Source organism: Mandrillus leucophaeus, unplaced genomic scaffold (assembly GCF_000951045.1).
Source record: "Mandrillus leucophaeus isolate KB7577 unplaced genomic scaffold, Mleu.le_1.0 Scaffold322, whole genome shotgun sequence".
NCBI lineage: Eukaryota > Metazoa > Chordata > Mammalia > Primates > Cercopithecidae > Mandrillus > Mandrillus leucophaeus.
In genome coordinates this window covers 3806189-3829942 of record NW_012103388.1, presented here as the reverse complement: position 1 = coordinate 3829942, position 23754 = coordinate 3806189, and the positions used below count along the sequence as shown (strand labels likewise).

Sequence of the window (23754 nt, the reverse complement as noted above, 5' to 3'; positions counted from 1 at the left end):
GCCTGTGAAAATGTAGAAACAGACCTTATTTGAACAAGCTGATTGGCAACTCTGGTGTATTGATTTTAATTTGATTTTTGCCTGATTAATCAGCTGGAGACTTTAAAACATAGCCAGATTCAAAACCAGTTTCTTGGCCAGGCGCAATGGCTCACACCAGTAATCCCAACACTTTGGGAGGCCGAGGTGGGCAAATCGCCTGAGGCCAGGAGTTCGTAGACCAGCCTGGCCAACATGGTGTGAAACCCTGTCTCTACTAAAAATACAAAAGTTATCCAGTTATGGTGGCAGGTCCTGTAATCCCAGCTACTCAGGAGGCTGAGGCAGGAGAATCGCATGAACCCTGGAGGCGGAGGTTGCAGTGAGCCGAGCACTCCACCCTCCACCCTGCACGCTGCACTCCGCCACTGCACTCCACCCTTGGAGACAGAGACTCCGTCTAAAACAGAAAAAGAAAAAACAGTTTCCTAGCATTTTGTCTAATTTTTAAAAATCTAACCATCCCTCCTTTTCTTAAAGATAATCCTGTCTTTCTTCCTTGACAAGAAAGATCCCAGTGACTCCCCAGGGATTTTGAATTCCTTTGGTCTATATTCTGGGTATGGATCTGGCTTTCAGCATGTTAGTTGAGGCTGGGGGAGGAGGTTTTTCTTCCAAGCCAGCTGTGTGCCCTGTGCTCAGAGGTATGGACGGCATCAAGCTGACTGGCCAAGACCAGATGCTCCTCCAGTCACCCCAGCCTGGTGACCTGGCCCGGCCAGTGTGCCACTGTAGTGTCAGACTCTGTGGCTCTCTTCTTGGACTTCCTCCATGGTCTAACAAGCAGCTATTGCCAGGTGAGCAGTAAGGGCCGTGCTTACTTTCATCAGCACTTTTGCTGCTGTACAAAGCTTTAGATCTGTGGACAACAAAACTAAGCATGTGTCTAATGAATGTGACCTCAGGCTGAAGCGAAGGCCATTTTGCTTTCAGGGTCTGTGTCTCTTCTGTTAAGAGGTAGCAGCTGACTTTGTTTTCTTCATCTGTGGACGCGTGTACTAGGGTGAAACAGTTTGTTTTTTAAGTGAGCGCAGTCTGATTGGACTTCTGCTAGAGGAGCATCTGGAATCTAGGCATTCAAGTTTGCCAACTCACGAACAATGTTATCATCACTTATTTGATGAATGTGAGGAGCAGGCTGATGGTGCTGAGGCAGTCAACAGCTTAAGACGCTGCTAGGGAAATGAAGGAAATAACAGCAGGGTGATGGAGGGGCATTTTCCTTTAAGAGAGCCTAGCATTTGAAAGCCAGCATTTCACAAATGACATACAGATGGTAGTACAATTCTTGGGTTTATTTGTTTACTATTTATTTTTAGAGACAGGGTCTCGCTCTGTCACCCAGGCTAGAGTGCAGTAATGCGATCATAGCTCATTGCAACCTCGACCACCTGGGTTCAAGCATGCCTCAGCCTCCTGAGTAGCTCAGACTACTGGTGCAGGCCACTAAGCCCAGCTGATTTTAATTCTTGGGTTTATGCATAGTTTTTCACTTCAGGGCTCCTTTAAGTAGTAGGCTTCCATAGTCAATCAGTTACAAACTGCAGACTTGTACCCTACTTTTTAGGACAGCTTTTCTGCATGAGCTGAGCACCATTTCCAGAGCAAAAGATTATGCCTGTGATGGGGGAATGGAGGGATGCAAGAAGCAGGGGATGGAGGCTTCCGCCAGAAAGTCAGAGATTCTGTAACATTTTGTAAAGGGAATTTCTAGTCGCCTCAAAGGCCAACCCTGCTTTCTAGGCGACTGCGCTCCAAGCCTTTTCTTGCTGGGTCCTGACTGGGCTCCTTGAGGCTTGGTGACTACGTCAGTAAAGGAGGCTAGGACATGTAGGTTCCCAGAGTCTGTGAGGTTGAAGTGGGACTTCATGCTGTCCAGCCCTGACTCCTTCCCCATAACCTCCTTGTCCTGGGCCATTGTGAAGCGGAGGAGGATTTCTGGACTCGGTGGACCAGACTGGGAATGCATGTATTAAAGAGAGAGACCCTAGGCCAGGCACGGTATAATCTCAGCACTTTGGGAGGCCTAGGCGGGTGGATCACCTGAGGTCAGGAGTTCAGGACCAGCCTGGCCAACATGGAGGAACCCCGTCTTTACTAAAAATACAAAAAAATTAGCTGGGTGTGGTGGTATGCACCTGTAGTCCCAGCTACTTGGGAGGCTGAGGCAGGAGAATTGCTTGAACCCGGGAGGTGGAGGTTGTGGTAAGCCAAGATCATGCCGTTGCACTCCAGCCTTGGCAACAAGAGCAAAGCTCCATCTGAAAAAAAAAAAAAAAAAAAAAGAGGCCCACTAATAATTGTGTACAGAAAAACATTGAATGGAAGGTCAGGGCTCTCTGGGAAACGTCCAGCAATACCCACCTACCTGGTGAGGGGAATTTGTTCCTGCATCCAGCCAGCCATGATTGAGTACCTGCTGTTGGCCAAGTATGGTCCCTTCCTAGGGGTACACAGGCTGTGACAGCATGGCGCCTCCCAAGCAGCTCGCTTCTAGGGCGTTTCCATTCTGTTTGGGAGAGGGAGGTTGGTCAGTGAGAGAAAGACGTTAAGTACCAAAGCAAATAATGACAAGCTTTCGGGTGTCTTGTGACTATGTTAATAAGTTGTTTCTATGCTTGGGGTTTTTTTGATCCTAGTAACTGTCTGGACAGATGTGAAGTAATCATGACCTCAGCTCCTCCATCACCTGTGTAATTGAGGTATCCAAGACAGCCCCACCTCTTCCACACCTGCGAAGAGGCAACTGGGCCATCCAGTGACCAGCGTGCAGTCAGGAAGGGGGATACGCCCATGGGGAACACGAGAGCCATTAAGGAAATTGCCTTTTTTGTGAGTACAGAAGTGGTTGGCCCAGGTGTTTACCCAGGTCGTTTTCTGCTCTCAGAGCCCATGTTTTGCTCCCAGAGAACACAGAACTGGTTCTTCACACCCATGTAACGTGTACATATCATCCACCTGTTTATACTTGAAAGCCTTTTGGTCTTTTGCTGGCCTCAGTGCTCTGGGCTAACCAGCTCTCTTTCCTCTTGCTTGTTGAACCTTAAAAGGTCCGCATTCAAGGATAAAGGAGACCACTTATTATGTGGAGGTTGGTTATGATCATTTCCATCCCCAAACGTAAGGTAAATAAGTGGAATGTCAGGAGAAGGTTCTCACTGCCTTTGGCCTGTGCAGAACACTGGAGCTATTTCAATGGGACTCAACTGTCCTCCTCACTAGAATCCCCCAGGAGTGTCTAAAACCCCGTTTATCTGGCCACACCCAGACCAGGAAATCAGAATCTCAAGGTGGGCTCAGGCTTCGGTGACTTTGTTGTTCCCTGGGGATTCTGATGTGCAGACACATTGAGAGCATCGATCTACCCTACTTTCTCATTTCATACTGGAAGCAGACTGAGGCCAAGGGTCACCTTCCACGTCATGGGCTGGTCCTAACTCTCCAGCCGGAGCTTTCCCCGGGGTGCCCACTGCCTCACGTTGTCCTTCGGGCTGAGCTACTGCCCCAGGTGACTGTATGAGGGATTGGCCTTGACCAGCTTGCCCCACCAGACCCCAAGATGACCCTGCTGCACCCTCACTGGTCGGCAGGGACAGCAGCGAGGCCCTCACCTGTCTCCCAGTGCTTTTTTCGGGGCACTCTGCTTACCAGGCTCAGCAGAGAGGAGCCCCCTCCAACAGAGCTGAGGAGGGTACCCGGACCACACACAGCTCCCCTTTGCCTCACTCTCTGGGGTCCCCAGAGTCGCTACAGACCAGGATGACGACAGAGCATTAGTGAGGAGGGCCTTCAGGATGGTCAGGCCTCTGGGCCTGTGTCCCCTCATCAGTTTGGATGGTTGGCCTCTGTTCCTGGCCTGGAAATAGGTACAATGACCCTTTTGTGCATAAAAGGCACTTCGGAAATGCGGGCCCTCGGGCCTGCCTCTCCCCTTCCTTTGTCACTCCAGCCATGGGTTCTTCTGTGTGCTTTTTTCCCCCCATCTTCTTCCTCAAGTGACCTTTCCTTAAGCTTTCAGTGAAGTGGACTTATTCTAACAGTACCCTTGTGACCAGCCCTGCGTCCCCAGGAATATACAGTGATTTGCACCCACAAAGAAACCCTTATCCCTTCATGATGAGTGGATTAATTTGGTCCACGCAGGAATATGCAGATGTGCAATCGTGTTGTCGTGGATTATGATGACTTCCTTGCAGCATTCCAAGGATATTGTAAAACAGGCGTGGGTGTTTTCAGGAGGCTGCCTCATGCATGAGCGTTAAGCATGAACTCCAAAGTGTGGCCAGTGTGGAAGGATCTAACTTGTAACTGTCAGACAAGTCGGGGAGCCCTGAGTGTACATTCGGTCTGGAGACTCGACATGCACACTTCCATCTGATGATGTCAGTGCATCATACTTTTGCTTTGAGCCCTGCCAGCCTCTTACTGCATGTCTGCTTGGTCAGTAAGGTGGCCTGTTATTTTGGTCCCAGGCTAAGTATTCTTTGTCAGTCATTAAAATATGCAAAGACCTCTCCTTGTTAACTCTATAATGATAAGAAGTTTGCATAGTAATGGACTTAATTTATGAGGGAAATTACAGAGTGAAAAGTGGCTGTTTAAGATTGGCCGCCTGCCCTGAGGCTTTTTGTTTATTGCAGGCTTTCTGGGGTTAGAAGGTGAGGGAGAAGACACTACCGACATACCTTGGGAGGATCCAGCAAGCTGTAGGGGTGGGGGCAGAGATGGGCGCTGCTGAATGACACCACCGGTTCACAGGGGAACAGGTCCTCATCCTAGGCTGGAAGGGCAGGCATCCTTTGCTGTTTGGTGGTATTGTAGGATGGTTTCTTTACAGTGACTGGTGGTAGTTCCAAGTTCTCTGGTAGTTTCAAGAATATACTGGTTGGTTCCATTCACAAAGAAGGGAAGTACACCTGCTGAAGTTAAAGGAACAGGTGGGCATTTGGGCTGTGGATTTTTTCCCCTTTAAGGAGTCCTGATCAGAAGTGCCCATGCGTGCCCTTGCATGCCTACGCATGCGCGCACGTGTGTGTAGGTCCGTCTGAGTTCAGACTGCTGTAATAAAGTACCAAAGACTGGATGGCTTATAAACAATAGAAATGTATTTTCTCGGCCGGGCATGGTGGCTCATGCCTTTAATCCCATAACTTTGGAAGGCCAAGGCAGGTGGATCTCTTGAGACCAGCCTGGCCAATGTGGCGAAACCCCATCTCTGCGAAAAATACAAAAATTAGCTGGGTTTGGTGGCGCACACCTGTAGTCCCAGCTACTCGAGGGGCTGAGGCACAAGAATTGCTTGAGCCTGGGAGGCCAAGGTTGCAGTGAGCCAAGATTGCGCCATTGCATTCCATCCTGGTGACAGAGCGACACTCTGTCTCAGAAAAAAATAAATAAATAAAAAGTAAAGACATGTATTTTCTCACAGGTCTGAAGGCTAGAAGGTCACGATCTGGGTGCTAGCATGGTTGGGGTCAGATGAGGGCTTTTCCAGTTACAGATGAGCAACTTCTAGTGTCCTCACATGGCAGAAAAGTAGCTAGAGAGGTCTCCGGGGTCCCCTTTACAAGGGCAGTAATCCCATTCATGAGGGCTCCACCCTTATGACAGATCACTTCCCACAGGCCCCACTGCCTCATACCATCGCAGTGGGGGTTATGATTTCAACACGTGAATTTTGAGGGGACACAGACGTTTAAGCTGTAATAATGTGTGTGTGTGAATTCACACCTGTTCAGTACCTGAGGGGAATTACCAAATGTGCTGGCTTTTAGAAAAACCCTTATAACTGTAAAGAAAGGTGTATTCTCATCTGGTTCTTTTCCAAATGAGCCCTTCTTGTTTCTGGTGCAGGAAGAGGTGGCTACGGCTTTGTGAAAGGGGAGTTACTGGGTCGTGTGCTTTTGTGGATGGGCCTGATTTTCTAGGGTGAAACACTCTGGTCTGGATGTTGGAGGAGTCTGTGCTTCCCGTCAGGGCCTTCTGTGCGCACTGTGGGACTCAGCCGGAGTGTTCTCCACACCACAGCCCTGAAGGACGCAGGGGCTTCAGGGATTGTTAATGGGGCTTCTTGGTGGCCGTCCCATTGATCCTCACATGACTCTGAGCCCCTGAGGACAGGAGGCAAGCCTGGTTCAGCTGTGTGTTCCCGAGAGGGCTCACGGTCACATTGTTGAGTGAGTGGGGGTGGATGCGTGGAGAGGGGAACCTGCCTGGCTGGGCTCTGGGCTCTGCCAGAGCCTGGGCGGCATCTGTGCTGCCCAAAGAGCCCACCCAGGGCCTCCCCGGGGCTCCTTAGGGTACCTGAAGGAGGGCAGCCTTCAGCCCTTCCCCTGCACGATCATCTCAGTTGCGTGGGTGCAGATTGAACAAAACATCAATTGCCTATTTACTGGTTACCTGAAAATGCTCTTCTACAAAGGAAGGCTCAAAGTGTGACAGAATGTGTTGAGATTCTCAGGATCCGAAGCCTATACATTGATTTCTGCCTGTGGAAGTTATCGCTAATGACAATTTAGATGTGCATACTTAATTTAGTAAATACTTCAGTGAGTGTTTTACTTTGGATTTAAAGGCTCAGAACATCATGCAGAGATAAACAGAGTAAATCTTTTAATCGCTGCCTCCTGTCTGTAGGGAGACCTGAGAGCAGTGCAAGGAGACCTGGGGGACACTAATTTTATAGGTGGCCAACACATCAGTGAGTGTGACTTGTGCTTCTCGGTGCACCCCATTGAGTACATGCGCAGAGTTAGTTGTGCTTTGAAGTGGGTGTAGGTGTGGAAGGAACACGTACGCATCTCGGGTGGGCTCAGGCACAAGGCATTTTGGGGTGACCTTGCCACTGGCTGGGCCTTGAGTGGGGGCCAAAGCTAGGACACTCAGCCTGCTCCTGGTCAGCTGAGCTGGGGTGCAGGTCAGGGTGCAGCCTCAGTGAAGGAAACTGGAGTGTCAATCAAAAGCCCAGTAGCTCCTGTTCATCAAGAACTGCCGTGGGCCTGGGACTTTACATGTGTCCCTTTCTTAGTTAATTGCTGTTTCCCATTTCATAGATGAACAAACTGAGGCTCAAGGATTAAGGAACTTTCTTTCTTTTCTTTTCTTTTTTTTTTCTGAGACGGAGTTTCACTCTTGTTATCCAGGCTGGAGTGCAGTGACTCGATCTCGGCTCACTGCAACCTCCGCCTCCCAGGTTCAAGCGATTCTCCTGCCTCAGCCTCTCAAGTAGCTGGGATTATAAGCATGCACCGCCACACCTGACTAATTTTGTATTTTCAGTAGAGATGGGTCACCATGTAGGCCAGGCTGGTCTCAAACTCCTGACCTCAGGTGATCCACCCGCCTCGGCCTCCCAGAGTGCTGGGATTACAGGCATGAGCCACCATGCCCGGCCGGATTAAGGAGCTTTCTTAGACCCCGAAGCCTTTGGACCCCAGGATTGCAATTCGAGTGTCTGACTCTAGTCCTTAGGTGTTCTATGTAGAATTACACCCCACTTTGGATGGGTAACATGGGGTTTCTGGCGCTGAGATCTGCAATGGGCAGGTGTGCGTCTGCCCCAGTCCAGCCTGGGACTTAGCACCTGGAGAGAGGCTAGGCCCGCTGCTCACCTGCCTGCTTTCTTAGGATTAACTGGGATTTCAGAGGTCTGTGCCTCAACCCATAGCACAGACACTTCAGAGCTCCAGCTGCAGGTGCCGTCATAGGGGCCTAGGCGAGCTCTGTCCCCTGAGTTACAGTGCTCCGCGGGGAAGTCCTGTCACTCATGAATTAGCTACCTGTAAAATCAGTTCCCCACCTCCTCAGCTTGCCTCTGCACTGCTCTCAGGTAAGACCAGTGCCTCCTCCACAGCTCTGGCTGACTCTTGGAAATCTGGCAATATTATGGAAATGGAAATTCAGTGTTAGTTAATTGCAGAGTGAAACCACAGTTTCTGTAGAAAGTCCGGTATGTCATGAACACAGAGGGCGATGGGTGTGCTTGGTTCACACACATTGATGAGTGCGAAGCTGAGAGTGTTCTATGTTCTACTGTTTTACAGTTGGAGAAGAGACAAGGAGGCTGTATGACGAGTTTTGTTTCTTTGTTTGTTTGTTTGAGACGAAGTCTTGCTCTGTCGCCAGGCTGGAGTCCAGTGGTGCGATCTCGGCTCACTGCAACCTCCGTCTCCCGGGTTCCCGCCATTCTCCTGCCTCAGCCTCCCAAGTAGCTGGGACTACAGGCGCCCGCCACCACGCCCGGCTAATTTTTGTATTTTTAGTAAAGATGGGGTTTCACCATGTTGGCCAGGATGGTCCTGAATTCCTGACCTCAGGTGATCAGCCTGCCTCGGCCTCCCAACGTGCTGGGATTACAGGCTTGAGCCACCGTGCCCGGCCACAAGTATTTTTCTTTTTTTTTTAAAGGATTTGAGTATCAAAAAATTAAGGAAGGTGGAAAATTGACGAAGCTGTTGAATAGTTTGCTACAAAAATGACCTTTCGGATTGTCTTATAAAAGCCAGACAAGCCAAAGGTATCAGAGTAGTTGGTCAGAAAAAGTACACACAAAATTAAAAACAACAAAACAACAAAACCCCACAAAGTCGTTTCATTCTTTGTTCATTAGGGCAAATTAGAACATGGTTATGACTGCATGTTCCTAGGCTGTGTTTTCCCAAATGTAATAAAAAATGGACTTATCTTCATATTTTTAGTTCTGTTTTCAGGAACAACCCCGTCAAACATCTTCTGTCCATCCTGCTCCACCAAATCGTTCACTATCAAATGACAGTCTTCGTTCAGGTGGATTTATTTAAAGTCACCCCACCCTACCCTGCTCCCCGTACCTGATCTTCTTAGTTGACTAGGACTTGTTCTTATTTCAGCCTGGCGACAGAAACTGGTAGACTGGGGAGGTTTTAGCAGGCGGGTTGCAATTCCTTAGCAGCCCAGAAGAGTTAATGTTTTGCATAATCATGCCACATATTTATTCTTTCTACCCAGTCTGTGAGATACTCCTCCCAAAGGAATAATTTCTTTCTTGTTTCTAGTTGCTTTTGAAATCATGACCATCCAGGGAGTGTAATCTTTTTATTGCATCCTAATGATTTTGAAGTTGTTTTTCATAGGGTTTTAGATTTAATATTTATCAGTTACCGGATCCAAATCCCTGATAGTGGAATACTTCACCGTATTAGCTAATGCCTTAGAAAAGCTGCACACACCATCAAGTTATTCTATATATTATAAGAGGCACCTTGTCTTTGTGTGTGTGTGTGTGTGTGTGTCCTTGGGGAAAATGGCAGCATCAAAAGGATCAGTCACTTCCTTAATCATCACAAAGCGGCCCTCTAACCAGGAGAGTGCTCAGGGTTCAGCCAGCAAGGTGGGCCTGGCGCGCAGGGCGGGAGCGTGGCAGCCTCTTCGAGGCAGCTTTTGTCTGATGTTTTCTTAATGGACTTCATGTTTTTGTTTTAGGGCAGTTTTAGAGTTACAGAAATGTCTGATGAGTTCTGCAATGCCGTTTTAACTCCCAGATTTGCTCCTTCTTTCTGCAGACGGCGCCTCATCTCCCAGAGATCCTCCTTGGAGACCCTGGAAGATATTGAGGAGAACGCCCCACTCCGGAGGTAATTTTCTGTTTCATTTGTGTGTGTGTAAACAGCACACCATGACAGCCAGAGATCGATTTTGTTTTTTTAAGTTCTTGATCTGTAGAATTAAATTTAAAAATAACCATCTGAATCCCACGGACTATGGGACATCTCCTAGCGTCCAACCCACCTCTGAGGACCATTAGAACTAGACAACGTTAAATCCAATTACGTGTCGGAATAGCCCAGTTTGCGTGGAATTTGGGTGCTTCTCTTTCCGTGGCTTCTCTTCATTTTGTAAACTGCTGCTTAATGGAGCAAGAGCCCCGCATTTGTCCCGGCCCGTCCCCCAGGTGCAGTCACACAGTGGTACAGTCCCGGACTTCATTCTCAGCAGGAGGGACACTGAGAACTCCTCAGGAGGTGACCATGATGTCGCTCCCTGGCCGGTTGCTAGGAAGCCCGATTAGGATAGTTGTGAGTGCTCTCTGGGGTCTGAAAGCGTTCTGTTTCTCCCTCGGGATTAGAAAAGTGCTCGCAAGGCATCTTTTTGGGTGACAGCCATTGCTGAGCTGTGCCGTGCTGTGCCGGTGACTGGCAGGTTCCTCTCCTCTATCCCAGCCAGGCCCTCATGGAGGAGAGTGCACTCAGGTCCTGCACCCCCTTCCATCCTCACTCAGCCCTGAGCTGGGTGGGGCAGCATGTGGGAGTGAGCCAGGAAGATGGGGCGCAGGGGCTTCCCGGGGACCACAAGGCAGACGGCAGCAGGGAGGGCATCGGGAGGACATGAGCTCCTGTGGACTTGCATCAGCTCCTCTTTGAACCGGCATCTGCACCCTGCATGCCTTGGCCAGGCCAGGACTTGGGAGCGCCTGGCTCCTCCTTCTGAGCCTGGCAGGGTGCTGCTGTTGGGGACAGCCTCCCCCTGGATCTGGCTCCTTCCCCACCTGAAGCTTCGCTCCCAGGGTAGAGCTCATGTCCACGGGCTCCGCCTGCATGAAGAGCAGAGGGCAGACTGAGCACAGACAGCTTGGGGTCACAGGGGAAGTGTCCAGCGACTGTGAATTTTGTCACTGACATCATCCCAAAGAGATAGGGCTGAACAGTCCGATCTTCACTTTCAGAGTCTTTTTCAAAGCATGGGTAACCTCCAGGAGCCTCTCGTGGTATGTGGCTGTGTGGCAGACGTGGCCTGGGCACAAGTGTTAACTCTGTGAGGAGCAGTGAAGTGGGAGAAAGCCATTTCCCTGCAGGAGTCATACAGAAAGCTACACTGACAGTCAAATGAGGGAGCTGGCCTCGGTCCACATACTCAGCGAGCACGGAGGAGAGGTGTTCGCAGGCACACTGAGTGGCTTTGGTGTTAGAGTGAGTGACCTCACAATCCGACCGAGGTTCTTCCTCACTCCTGCCACAAACAGGAAAATCCATGAATAACGTTGAGAAGTCCCTGGAGTTTCGAGAGGTTGCTAGAAGCCATGGTCCTTGGAACAGCATGGTCGCTGTGAGCCGAAGGAAGCCAGGCGACTCAGGGTACAGGCTCAAAGGGCTGTTCCCTCTTCAGGAATTCCCGGGCAGGGCTCTCCAGCCTCAGGATGCAGTGTCCTTGAGTCTCGAGGTGTCGCGGAGCGGCCGGAGGAGGACCTGGGTTCTGTGTTCCTGGTTGGTGCCCTGTCACCCGCCTTCACGAAATCCACCCAGACTGGCCCTCAGCCTTGTGGTAGCACAAATGAGTGCAGCAGAAATGCTTGTCGGCCTCAACTGTGACTTCCATCAGCTCTCACAGAATACTGCACTGAACCTCAAATCTTATTATAAAATTTTAAGAATGTCAGAAATCAAAAGAGTTTTAGAAATCAAGTTTTTATTCCACTAAGGGACATTTTTTTTTTTTTAGTTTAAAAAAGTTCTCAGCCGGATGCGGTGGCTCCCACCTATAGTCCTAGCACTTGGGGAGGTGGAGGCAAGAAGATCGCTTAGTTCAGGAGTTCAAGACCAGCCTGGGCAATGTAGTGAGACCCCCATGTCTATAATCAATCAGTCAACACATAAATACATAAATAAATAAAGTTGGCCGGGCACGGTGGCTCAAGCCTGTAATCCCAGCACTTTGGGAGGCCGAGACGGGTGGATCATGAGGTCAGGAGATCGAGACCATCCTGGCTAACACGGTGAAACCCCGTCTCTACTGAAAAATACAAAAAAAACTAGCCTGGTGAGGTGGCGGGCGCCTGTAGTCCCAGCTACTCGGGAGGCTGAGGCAGGAGAATGGCGTAAACCCAGGAGGCGGAGCTTGCAGTGAGCTGAGATCTGGCCACTGCACTCCAGCCTGCGAGATAGAGCGAGACTCCGTCTCAAAAAAAAAAAATAATAATAAAATAAATAAATAAATAAATAAATAAATAAATAAAGTTCTCATATTGGCTGGGCATGGTAGCTCACACCTGTAACCCCAGCACTTTGAGAGGTTGAGGCAGAGGGGTTGCTTGAGGTTAGGAGTTTGAGATCATCCTGGGCAATGTAGTGAGACCCCATCTCAACCAAAAAAAAAAAAAAAGAAAAAATAACCAGGTACATGGATATGCATCTGTAGCTCCAGCTACTCAAGAGTCTGAGGCAAGAGGATCGCTTGAGCCCAGGAGTTCGAGACTTAAGTGAGCTATGCTCGACATTGCACTCTAGCCTGGAGTTTCTTAAAAAAGAAAACTTAAAAAAAGAGAACTTAAAAAGCATAACTGTTCTCATTTTTACTTAGAAATTCACTTATTCCTAGCAGTTATATTAGCATGGTATAGAAGAAGAGACATTAGTTTGGGAGCCTGGAAACCTGAGTTCTTAGCCTGACTCTAACTGGGTATGTAGCATTGGAAATTGACTTAGTGTCTCTGGGGCCTCATTTTTCCCATCTATAAAATGGGAAGACCAATTGGCTGATTGCTGAAGCCTTTCCCGGTCTGTGAAATGGTGACACCAATAATGATGCCGAAGTATTTTGGGAACTGTGGGGGTGGAAGGCTGTTAGCCCAATGTGCTTTTAAGCTTAGCAGAAGAACAAATGGCTCCAAGGCATCTATTAGACCTTTTGCATAATTAAGTATATCCTGTAATCAGTGCTAACAAGAAAGAGCTAATCTTTCTTTAAATTAGTTTTTAATTTAATTTTATGCTAATTTAATTTTGCATCACTTAAAATGTATGTTTTTAAATGGATGTTTACACATTGTTGCAGGCAGCTTTGAAATTAATTCGTTCTTTGCTTAACCTGCCGCAACCTGAGCGCCCAGTATTCCAGTTCCTTGGCAATTGTTGCCAACGCCACAATTCTCTTAAAGCATTTCTTAGATTCCCTGGTGATTTGGTTGAATGCTTAAAAGAAAAAGAAAAGCAAGACAACAAACAGCTTGCTTAATGAAGGGCTAGATTAGTGTGGGGTGTGTGCAGTTAGAATTGGGTGCTGATAGGGAAATAAAAGATCTTTGTTAAGTTACCCTGTTAAAAGTCCTACTTTTCTCTAGCACATCATGGTTTGTTAGTGGATTTCCTGTATCTACCTGGAACTCCAAGAACTGAGCATGCATCATGAGAGGACTTGGACTGAGGAGTTTTGCATCTGCCTGGTGGTTACCTGGTGTCCAAAAATAAGGAGTTAAGCTATTTCTGCTAGTTGTCAGGAAAAAGCTCTATTTGTTTCGCCATCAGCACCTGCCCTTTTCCAAACCGTCTGGGTGGATGGATGCTGGTGGCCGCAGCTGTTAAAGTGATCACGGCCTCACCTCCTTCCTTTGCTGGTGCAGACAGCCACCTGTGGCCCTTTTGTGGCTTTCCACTTCCAGAAGAAGGCTGAGGAATCTGGGGCCCTTCTTTCTGCAGGGAGCAGCTCAGGCCGTCCTTCCTCTGTGCTGGCGTCAATCCCAGCTTCCTGCAGCTGGGAGGTGGGAGGAAGGAGCAGAGTTTGCTGAGGTGGCAGGATCTGCGAGCTGCCTGAACCCGCGCACTGTCTAGCTCTTGGCCTGCTGCCCTCAGATTGGCTGGCCCAGGAAGCTCTCCTCCTGGGAAAGGAAGCCGCGGAAGGGGTATAAGGATGCTTCTGAACACTGGGCCCTATCCAGAAACCACTTTATGCTTTCAGGGATTCTCCTCTTTCCAGTGACTTGATGTTTCAAGAACCTTCTTTGTGTGTGTGTGACAGGTGGGAACTTTGAGTGGCCTGCAAATTCAAGCAGTCATTCTGGAGGAAGAAATGAGGCCATTTGGGGTTCTGGATCTGTTCCCAGAGAGCAAAAGGCAGAGCGAGGCCCTATCTCCTTGAACCTTGAGCCAATTAAATCTGGGTTTAGTGGACCAGGCACAGTGGCTCACACCTATAATCCCAGCACTTTGGGAGGCTGAGGTGGGAGGATTTTGAGGCTGCAGTGAGCGCACCACTGCAAGGTGCGGCAGAGCAAGGCCTTGTCTTTATTTAAAAAAAAAAAAAAAAAAAATGAAAATCCGAGTTTGAGGCCTGGATTTGGGGGAGAAGTGTCAATCCCATCCCCACTCTAACCCCTCCTGAAAGCCACAGGAAGCATATACTGAATGTCCTCAAACGGGGCTCTGCAAGCCTTTAAAAGAATCTTTCTTTTTTTTTTCCAGACAGAGTCCTACTCTGTCACCCAGGCTGGAGTGCAGTGGCATGATCTTGGCTCACTGCAACCTCGGTCTCCCGGGTTCAAGCGATTCTTCTGCCGACAGCTTCCCGAGTAGCTGGGATTACAGGCACCTGCCACCACACCAGGCTGATTTTTGTATTTTCAGTAGAAACGGGGTTTCACCATGTTGGCCAGGCTGGTCTGGAACTCCAGACCTCAGTTGATCTGCCCTCCTCGGCCTCCCAAAGTGCTGCGATTATAGGCGTGAGCCACCACAGCCAGCCCAGAATCTTTCTTTAGAGTCAAGAATCAGGTCACAGGCACCATGTCCCATGGCAGAAGCTGGCTCCTGTGGCCCAGGTCAGAAAGGTTTTCGTTAGCAAAACCCAAAATCAAAAAGTCACGGCCCCTTTTATCTAGAATAAACTTGAGACTCTTGTTTGTTGAGCATTTTGCTTCTCTGTCATTGTGATTGTGGTTTTGTAACTTAAAATTTGCCAGGTGAAAACGCTACACAGAAGTAAGGTCTCCTTGGCCTATGGTTTGTTTTGCCAGTCCTATAGTACAGGCAAATGTTGTATACTCCAGCAAAACAAAACTAAAAAAACTTGAATCCAAGCCATTTTAGTTCAACACATGTTTATTTAAAATTTATCTTAAAAACAAAACAAAACAAAAACAGCAACTAGCTGGGTCTCTGATTTCTCATTCAGTGTAAAGCTGTGACCTCCCAGGCATAGCGGGTCAAGCTGAAACTTAAGGCAGCTGTCCAGGTAATTCAGGCCAAAATCTTGTTACAGAAGAAAAATGATTCAGGCTTGTTTTTGAACTGAATTTTCCGGTGTTTCCCTACCCCCTTTAAATGTACAGTTTTTGATTCCCTTTCCCTTTGTTGATACGGGAGGATACTTTTTAAGATGACAATAAAGAATAATGTCTTTGGAATCTGCATAGGTTTTTTGTTTTTTGTTTTTTTTTTTAATGCAGGGGACAATATTCTTGATTAGTTGACTTTTTAGAGACCCATATAAAATAATGTCAGTATTATCAAGACGTTGTCTATCATAGGGCCTGTTTTAAGCTTCCTTGCTTCCAGCCGTGTTGTCTTCATTATCCCCGCAGACTCCTGCCTCCTTTGGGGTGACTCAAACCATTTGTCTGGTCCTTCCTTCCTGTCTTTATGTGGAGATGTCTCAGCTGTCCAGCAGGCAACTGACTGTGTTTTCGAATTCACTTTATTTTTCAGATGTCGAACTCTCTCAGGTTCACCCAGACCAAAGAATTTTAAGAAGATTCATTTTATCAAGAACATGCGGCAACACGATACCAGGAATGGCAGGTACTACATTCACACAAAAACGGCTGCCAGCACCAGTGGATGGGGACAGGGATGGGACGAGGGGACAGTTTTAGTGTCCAAAACTCAGCAAACCCAAGCCCACACTTGTAAGATGAATAGGATCTCATGGAACCTTCCCCGACAATTTCCACCCCGCTCGTGCCAGAATCACCGAAAGGAATCTGTAGAGAATGACGAAGACTCCTAAGGCAGAGTGAGATGTTTAGACCAGAAACAAACTGAGTGTCTGAGAGCACACCAAGGATTTTTATAGAAACCTTTGAACAGAAAAACAGTTGAGTTTTGGGGAGGTTTTATTTGTTTTTTTTTTTTTCTGCTTTGTTGGTTTTGTTTTCGTTTTTCACCACCACTGTGTGCTCTGGTCAATAAATGCCCTCCCAGATCTGCACCTGAACTTAGTTTGGGTCCTGGCTTTGACTCCCTTTAGGAGAGTAGAATCAGGACTTTGCTGGCAGATTCTTCCTCAGTGCTGATCCCGATTCCTGGGTCAGCCAACATCTGGAGTATGTGTTTCCCTGGCTCTTCAGTTGCTCATTTGGGAAACACCATTACATAAAACTGGTTGAAATTTATATGACTGTGATATTAAAACCTTCCAGACAACAGATAGAATCATTGTTGCCAGCATGCTCACGACTGAATGGCTAAGTCCTTTCATCTCAGCTCCAATGGTGCATGGGACAGAGTCTAAGACCTCTGGGGTCCCCGATACTCTGTAACCCTTGGGGGCGGTTGCTCCCCACTGATGTGAATGGGTGAGTTAGAGACGCCATCCAGAGCTGAGGTCCTGCTGCAGAAGACTCTTGTTTGATCTCCTAATTTATAGAAGACCATATGGGCCTCACTAGTACTCTCTAATCCATACAAAATGAAAATTGCTAAAAAGTCTTTTAGTTAGACTCATTAAGGCCCAGCATGACTGTAAGTTGGTGGTATAAAATACCCTGTACAGCCTGTGTAATAACACACAACAATTACAGTTTTTACAGGCTTGTTATCTTGAAGTTTATGCCTAGTTTTAAAGCCTTGTAAGGACAGGGAACATGATTTTATAACATTTGCAATGGTTTCAGAAGAGCAAAGTTGAGATTTCCAAATGATTTTTACATCGTCAGTATATGTTCATATTTTAAGTACAATGCTTTTAGTAAATTGACCAAGTTATTTGTTAAATTGAATACTCTTTCTCTCTCTCTCACCCTTATTTTCGCTGACACTTAAGAATTATTGTGCTTTATTTAACCACTGCTGTTGTTTTCTTGTGAGGCTTTTACTTAAAGAATACAGAGCGTACTCATGCCATCTTAGTGTAATTATCTATCATTGATTTACATTTATGTTTTGTTCATGATCTCTTTAACCATAACATAAATGTAGAAAGCCTTTAATTTCTCCGTGAAATCAATGACAAAGCCAAAGGAATGGGTCAAGCGAATAGTGTTCCCACCTCTGATGCTAGCTGGCAGGGCACAAAGTCAGATAATTACCCCAGCATGGTTAGGTAGTGAGAGGATACAGTTAATAAAAGACTTAGATTAATGATATTTCCAAAGAGCATTACGGAACCACCTTCCCCAGCACACTCTTGACCTAGGAGAACATAAACAGCAAAGCCCGCAATTGCTGGCAGTTCTGCTGGGGAGTTTTCAGGGGGAGGCAAGGGGATTCTTAGCTTATCTGAGCATCTGAGAATTGGAATTTAGGGCAGGAAAGAGAGCTCTAGGGCCTGTGTGGGAACCGCAGGCTGTAGGCTGAGGCGATGGCCAAGTCGCATGCCCAGGTAAGAGCTGGTTTTCTTGTGCAACGGGCCGATGAAAGGGCTGGCAGGAGGGGCTGGCCCTCCCACTTGAGGTTTATTAGCAAGGAGGGATTGTCGTTAGACAGATGAAAGCGAGAGCCTGGGAGGAAGCCAGGAAGAAAATACGATTTCTGAGGTGACAGAAGGAAATTGTAGTCAAGAGCTGAGGAATGAGAGGACATGACCCAGCCTTTCGAGAGAGGAACGCAGAAGTTCTGCCCCACGGCAGCTGGGCGGCAGGAGCAGAATCTCCTGCTGGAGGCAGCCAGGGCATTGAGTGAGCCCAGTCCCTGAAATGACAGGTAGGAGAAGTTCTGGTTGTGATCTCAGAGGGAGGGACCCGTGTGCTGGCTTAGGGGTCTCTGATCCCCCCACCTCAGAAATGGGAGGTGAGTGTGTGGCACCTGCACAGTCCCCAAGGCCCTTGCAGGCTCCCTCCCAGCCTGTGCAGTCTAAGTCACGTCTGTGCATCGGGCTGTGCCCAGTTCGTGAGTCTCTTTGGGACCCCTGATCAGCACAGCCCAGCCTCTCCGTCTGCAGGCCAAATCCACGGCTCATTCACTGTTCTGGCCCTGAAAACCCTGGCATGGAGGCTCCCACGTCCCCAGACCTGCTGAGTGATAGAGGCCCCAGTATTGAGGAGGATTTGGACTTCTCGTCTCAGCAAGGACCAGAGTGTAGCTCAGGAAATGAGCAGGGAGCCTCTATTGTGATACTCAGGTCTGACCTAACCAAGAGTTTCAAGCATATTTTGAGACAGAAAGGAGAAAACATGCTTTTAAAACTGAGAACCAGACATAATAAAAGACAATACTTGTGGCATTGGAAAAACAAAAAACTTAAGTATACCTCGTGATCAATATCTGAGTAGCTGCTTAGAAATAAACCTTGGGGCCTGAGACGGCTCCATGTTCACCCATGAGGAATGGCTTCACCCTGTGACGCTGGACCACAAATCCCAGCCGGCATGCAAAGTGGAAGTGAACGCCTTCCGCAGAAGCATGTGGTTCAATGCAGGATGGAGTTTGCCTTCTGTAAAAACTGTTCATCTGTCTGGCATCTGAATTCCGTGAGGCTGCGTTGGGACCTTCTAGAGGGCTTGGTGTGCGGATACAGTGCGGAGAAGCCAGGCTGAGGGTGCTTTGGGGTCATGCTGCATATCGCTGGGCCAGGTGGAGGCTAAGGACAGTGCCCGACAGATCACAGACCAGCCAGATGGAGTGGAGGGAACGTCAGTGCCACTGCTAGAACCAGAGCGTGCGGAGCTCTTGGCTGGCCCTGCTGGGTGTTTCGTCTCCTCGCGGGTGGGGGAAGCCATGAGGGATGCTGCTCTCAGCTCCAATTCTGCCTTAACACAGAAGGCAGGCCAAGTCCTCAGGACCCGGAGGGAGGTCATGCTGGATTTCATAGCTGGAAAGGAACCCTGGATTTTAGGAACACGGTCGCAGAAAGTTTAGACTAAGAAGTAATTTCTTCTGGCTTGGAGCATATTTCCAGAAGATAAAGTTACGAGGGTAAGATGATAATAGATGCCTTGATTGAGTGCTCGCTGGATGCCAGCCAGGCTCTAAGTGTTTAACATGCATTGTGTCAGGCCAGGTGTGGTGGCTCACGCCTGTAATCCCATCACTTTGGGAGGCTGAGTCAAGCAGATCGCTTGAACTCAGAAGTTTGAGACCAGCCTGGGCAGCCCCGGCATGGTGGTGCGCAACTGTGGTCCCAGCTATTAGGGAGGCTGAGGTGGGAGGATCGCTTGAGTCTGGGGGATGGAGCCAAGATCAGACCACTACACTCCAGCCTGGGCAACAGAGCAAGACCCTGTCTCAAAAACAAAAGCAAATACAAAAACCAAAACCCAAAATACAAACATGCTTTGTTTCATTAACTCAGAACTCAGTAGGTGTTCGTCAAATAAATGAGTAGAGATGCCTTTCAAGTGAGTTTGTCTTCAGGACTAGATCTCGAGGAATGGAAAGAATTTAGAAATACAAATAATCCTTGAAACAATCTAAGTAGGTCATTACTGTCTTGTGGCAGGCAGAGTAACGGCCCTCAGAGATGTCCACGTCCCATCCCCGGGACCTGTGGCTGTGTTAGGTTACATGGCAGAGGGGAACTAAGGCACAAATGAGCTGACCTTTAAATGGGGGTTTATCCTGGACTATTCATGTGGCCCCAGTATAATTACAGAGCCCTTAAAAGTGGAAGAAAGAGGCAGGATCGTGTGTCAGAGAGATGCAATAGGAGAAAGACTCCTCTGGCTTTGCTGGCTTTGAAGATGGAGGATGAAGCCATAAACCAAGAAATGCAAGCAGCCGCTAAGAATCTGGAAAAGGCAAGAAAGCCAGTTCTCCCTACAGCCTCCCGTGGGAACCACCGCTACTAACACCTCGATTTTAGCTCCATGAGTCCCATTTCCAAGTTCTGACCTCCAGAATTGTAAGATAATACATTTGTGTTGTTTTAAGTCACTAACTTTGTGGCAGTTTGTTCTGCAACTGCAGAAAACTAAAACACTGATGATCCCAGTTTACAAAGGAGGAAACTGGAGCTCGCAGCTAGAGAGTAGGAAGTAGAATTCACATCCAGGCATCAGACTGCAAAGTTCATTCTCTCCATTGATGAGAACGTGAGAGAAAAATCCATATGCAGTAAGATAGTGTGTCATGGTGGACTTTGAGAAAATTCCCTCTTGCATTCTGACTTTTTAAAAATCATTAGCTTAAGGCCAAGGATTAATTTTTAAAATGGCTTAGGCAAACTTATAAGAATGGGGTGAGGGAGGCTAAAGTCTAGGTGAGCTCAAGATTGTTAAAAAGAAAATAAAATTGGAACAGTCATGCATTGCTGACGAAATATAAAATGGTGCAGACACTGTGGGAAAGTTTGGTGGTTCTTCAAAAAGTTAAACATAAAATAATCATACAATTAATTAATTGCTCATTGCAATTAATTACCTAGCAATTAATTGCTAGTTGTATACCCAGAAGAATTGAAATAGGTATTCAGACAGATATTTTATACACCAATGCAGTGTTATTCACAATAGCTAAAAGGTGGAAACAACCCCAGAATCTCAGCAGATACGTGGATAGACCATGTGGTATATCCATACAATGGAATAGTATTCAGCCATGAAAAGGAATAAGCACTGATACATGCTACAATGTGGATGAATCTTGAAAATAAGCTGAGTTAAATGAGCCAGTCACAAAAGGTCAAATGTCATATGACTCCATTGAATTGAAATATCCAGAATAGTCCATAGAGACAGAAGGTAGGTAAGAGGTTACCAGGGGTTAGGGCAAGAGGGAATTATTGCTTAGTGAGTACAGAGTTTCTGTTAGGGGTGATGGAAAAGTTTTGGAAATACACAGTGATGATGGTTGCCCAACACTGTGCATGCACTTAATGACACTGAATTGCACACTGATTAAATGGCATTTTATGTTTTATATATGTGTATATGTATATTTTTCCCACAATAAAATGAAACACCAGTAATAGCCATAGGCTGTTACTATTAAGACCATATTCGGAAGCGGAAGGGAAAGGATGGCGAATTTCCTGGGATGGTGGCACAGGGTCAGCAGATGTCAGCTGCTGTCTGCTTTTAACTTCCTTACCAAGTAGAACTGGAAGTGTAGACTCTACAAAGCCACGTGCCAGGCACACAGTAGGCACTCAGCAAGTGTTTGTTGAATAAACAGAGAGGCCTTTTAAGTGAATTTTAGTCATCAGGGCTAGATCCTGGAGAATAGAAAGAATTTGGAAATACAAATGATCTTTAAAGTGCCATGGAGAATGAACGAAGTTCTAAGTCTGATACCAGGCAAAAGCTGGCTTTCAGTGGAAAACAGTGTGAGGGTAATGGGAGAGGGTAGATTTTTTTTTTTTTTGAAATGGAGACTCACTCTGTCGCCCAGGCTGGAGTGCAGTGATGCAATCTCGGCTCACTGCAAACTCCGCCTCCCGGGTTCACGCCATTCTCCTGCCTCAGCCTCCCGAGTAGCTGGGACTAAAGGCACCCACCACCACGCCTGGCTAATTTTTTTGTATTTTTTTAGTAGAGACGGGGTTTCACCATGTTAGCCAGGAAGGTCTCGATTTCCTGACCTCGTGCTCCGCCCGCCTCGGCCTCCCAAAGTGCTGGGATTACAGGCGTGAGCCACCCGTGCGGCCAGGAGAGGGTAGATTTTAATAATCATAGACTGGCAAGCCTAGAGCTGATGCTTAGCAGAGTTTGAGAACAGATGGTTTGTGTGGAGGTTGGTAGCAGTCAACATGAGTTCACTAAGAAAAGGTCATGTCCCATCAGCTTTGATTCTTCATTGATGGAATAACTTGGTTAGTAAAGTGAGGAAGTGCCTGGACATTACATCTGTAGATTGCATCAAAATGTCAGGCTATTCCTTACTATCGCATGTCCCTGTAGATAGCGTGGTGAGAAGGGCCGGATGATTGTGAAGCTGGAGTTTCTGCAGGTGGCTGAAATTTGTTAGCTGATCATCATCAGCCTGAGGGCAAGGTTGAGTAGAATAGCATGTGGTATTCCCATTCCCACCAGTGCTATCTCCTGCAGTGCAGACAGTGATTGGAGTAAAGGCCCAGAAGCCTCGTTGTCAGCCATGCGGAAAGCTAAAAGCAGGGAGAGCAGAAGCAGGAAGGAGCATTACAGATGAGAACCAAGATCCAGATACTTCATTCACTGGAAATGCTAGAGCCAGTCCACTGAGATTAAACTGAGCAAGGATAAATGTAATTCAGGTGAACTATTGATTATAGCACAGGATATAGATTTTTTAGTACACATGAAAAATATCTTGGCATTTAGGACAGTGTGTTCCACCCCAAGCTCACAATGCAATGCCAATACAGAGGGAGCTAATTTAGCTTGTCTGGATGGAAGGCTAGTATCGCGGAAGGCTGGTGTCGCCTTTGCACCCAACCAGGGCAGATTCCATCGGTGGTGCTGCCATCAGCATGCATGTCGTGTCATAGGAAGCTAGATGTGTATTAGGATGGTCCCCCGGGAGTGGACTTTGTGGAAGGAATTGTGATGAACCTTGAAAATAAGCTGAGTGAAATGAGCCAATCACAAAAGGTCACATGTCATGTGACTCCATTTAGATGAAATAACCAGAATAGTCCCTACAGACAGAAAGTAGATAAGAGGTTACCGTGGTTTAGGGCAAGAGGAACTACTGCTTAATGACTCTCCTGATACAAGGTGCCCAATAATAAGGCAGTTCCTTGACTACATGCACTATAGGAACATACGTTCTCAACATGTTTGCTGGCACCTAGTCTGTGACTATTGGGATGTATCCATGAATAAAACAGGTTACATCCCAATAGGGAGGGAAATGATAAACGTGCACAGGTGAAAGATGAGATGATGTGCCATGGAGAGAGACTGAGGCAGCCAGAGGTGGAGAAGGACACTCTAGGGCGATGGGGAGACCTGGGAGTGGAGGTGTGAGGAAGGTGAGGGAGCCAGCCGTGGGGCTATCCCAGTGGGGAAGCACATTCGCCCTGATGGAACAGCAGTCATGGAGACACTGAGGCTGAAGGGACGGGGTGTGTTTGAGGAACTGTAGGAAAACCCACATGGTGGAGGTGAGCAAGAGGAAGGAAGGAAGGCGAGATGAGCTCTGAGAAGTCGGTGGTGACCACGGAGGTCCGTCTGGTTGTGAGCAAGGTGGGAACCACGCAGCGTGCTGAGCAGAGGTGCGAGTAATGTGACTCACCTTGGAACACAATCACTCTGGGTAACCAGAAGTCAGGGGTGGGCATTGCAGGTCATTTTGGTAACCTTATCTTTCCTGTAGAAAGAGAGTGGGTGGGTATTATCTTCTACAAGAGTTAATTTTGATATGAAGTTCAAAAGCAACTCAAGATCTTTTTGAAAAGCTGGTCACAAATGTCTGAGCAAGCCTTTTGTCAAAGAAGAGCAGTGGCTGGTGGCCCAATGCCACAGCATCTGGAACGGGCCTTTGAACCTCCTGCTGAGGAGGGCAGTTGGCAAGTGGAAGCTGCTGCTTATTGTAAGAGGAGAGCCAGTCACCGTGGGCTCTAACCTGCATCTTCACTGAGAACCCTACTGTGTGCCACAGAGTGGAGGCTAAACGGAAGTAAAGACAAATCTCAGTTCCCGGCCATTAGATATACCTTTGAAGATGACAGACATTTACACAGCCTCGCTCATTGCTGGCTAGGAAGGACTGACTCATCCGAAGGACAGCTAGGATTCTGAGCATAAAGACTGGAGACACTCGGCCGGGCGTGGTGGCTCAAGCCTGTAATCCCGGCACTTTGGGAGGCCGAGACGGGCGGATCACGAGGTCAGGAGAT

General features: G+C 47.7%; 1 protein-coding gene across 1 annotated transcript in view; it reads left to right on the top strand.

The window, feature by feature from the left end:
• Window positions 1–23754, top strand: part of CABLES1 (Cdk5 and Abl enzyme substrate 1) — a 139555-nt gene that overhangs the window by 48101 nt on the left and 67700 nt on the right. Inside the window, exons 2-3 of the mRNA XM_011988094.1 lie at window positions 9579–9650; window positions 15489–15581. Of these exons, the coding sequence (XP_011843484.1) occupies window positions 9579–9650; window positions 15489–15581 (165 nt within the window). The remainder of the gene's footprint in view (window positions 1–9578; window positions 9651–15488; window positions 15582–23754) is intronic.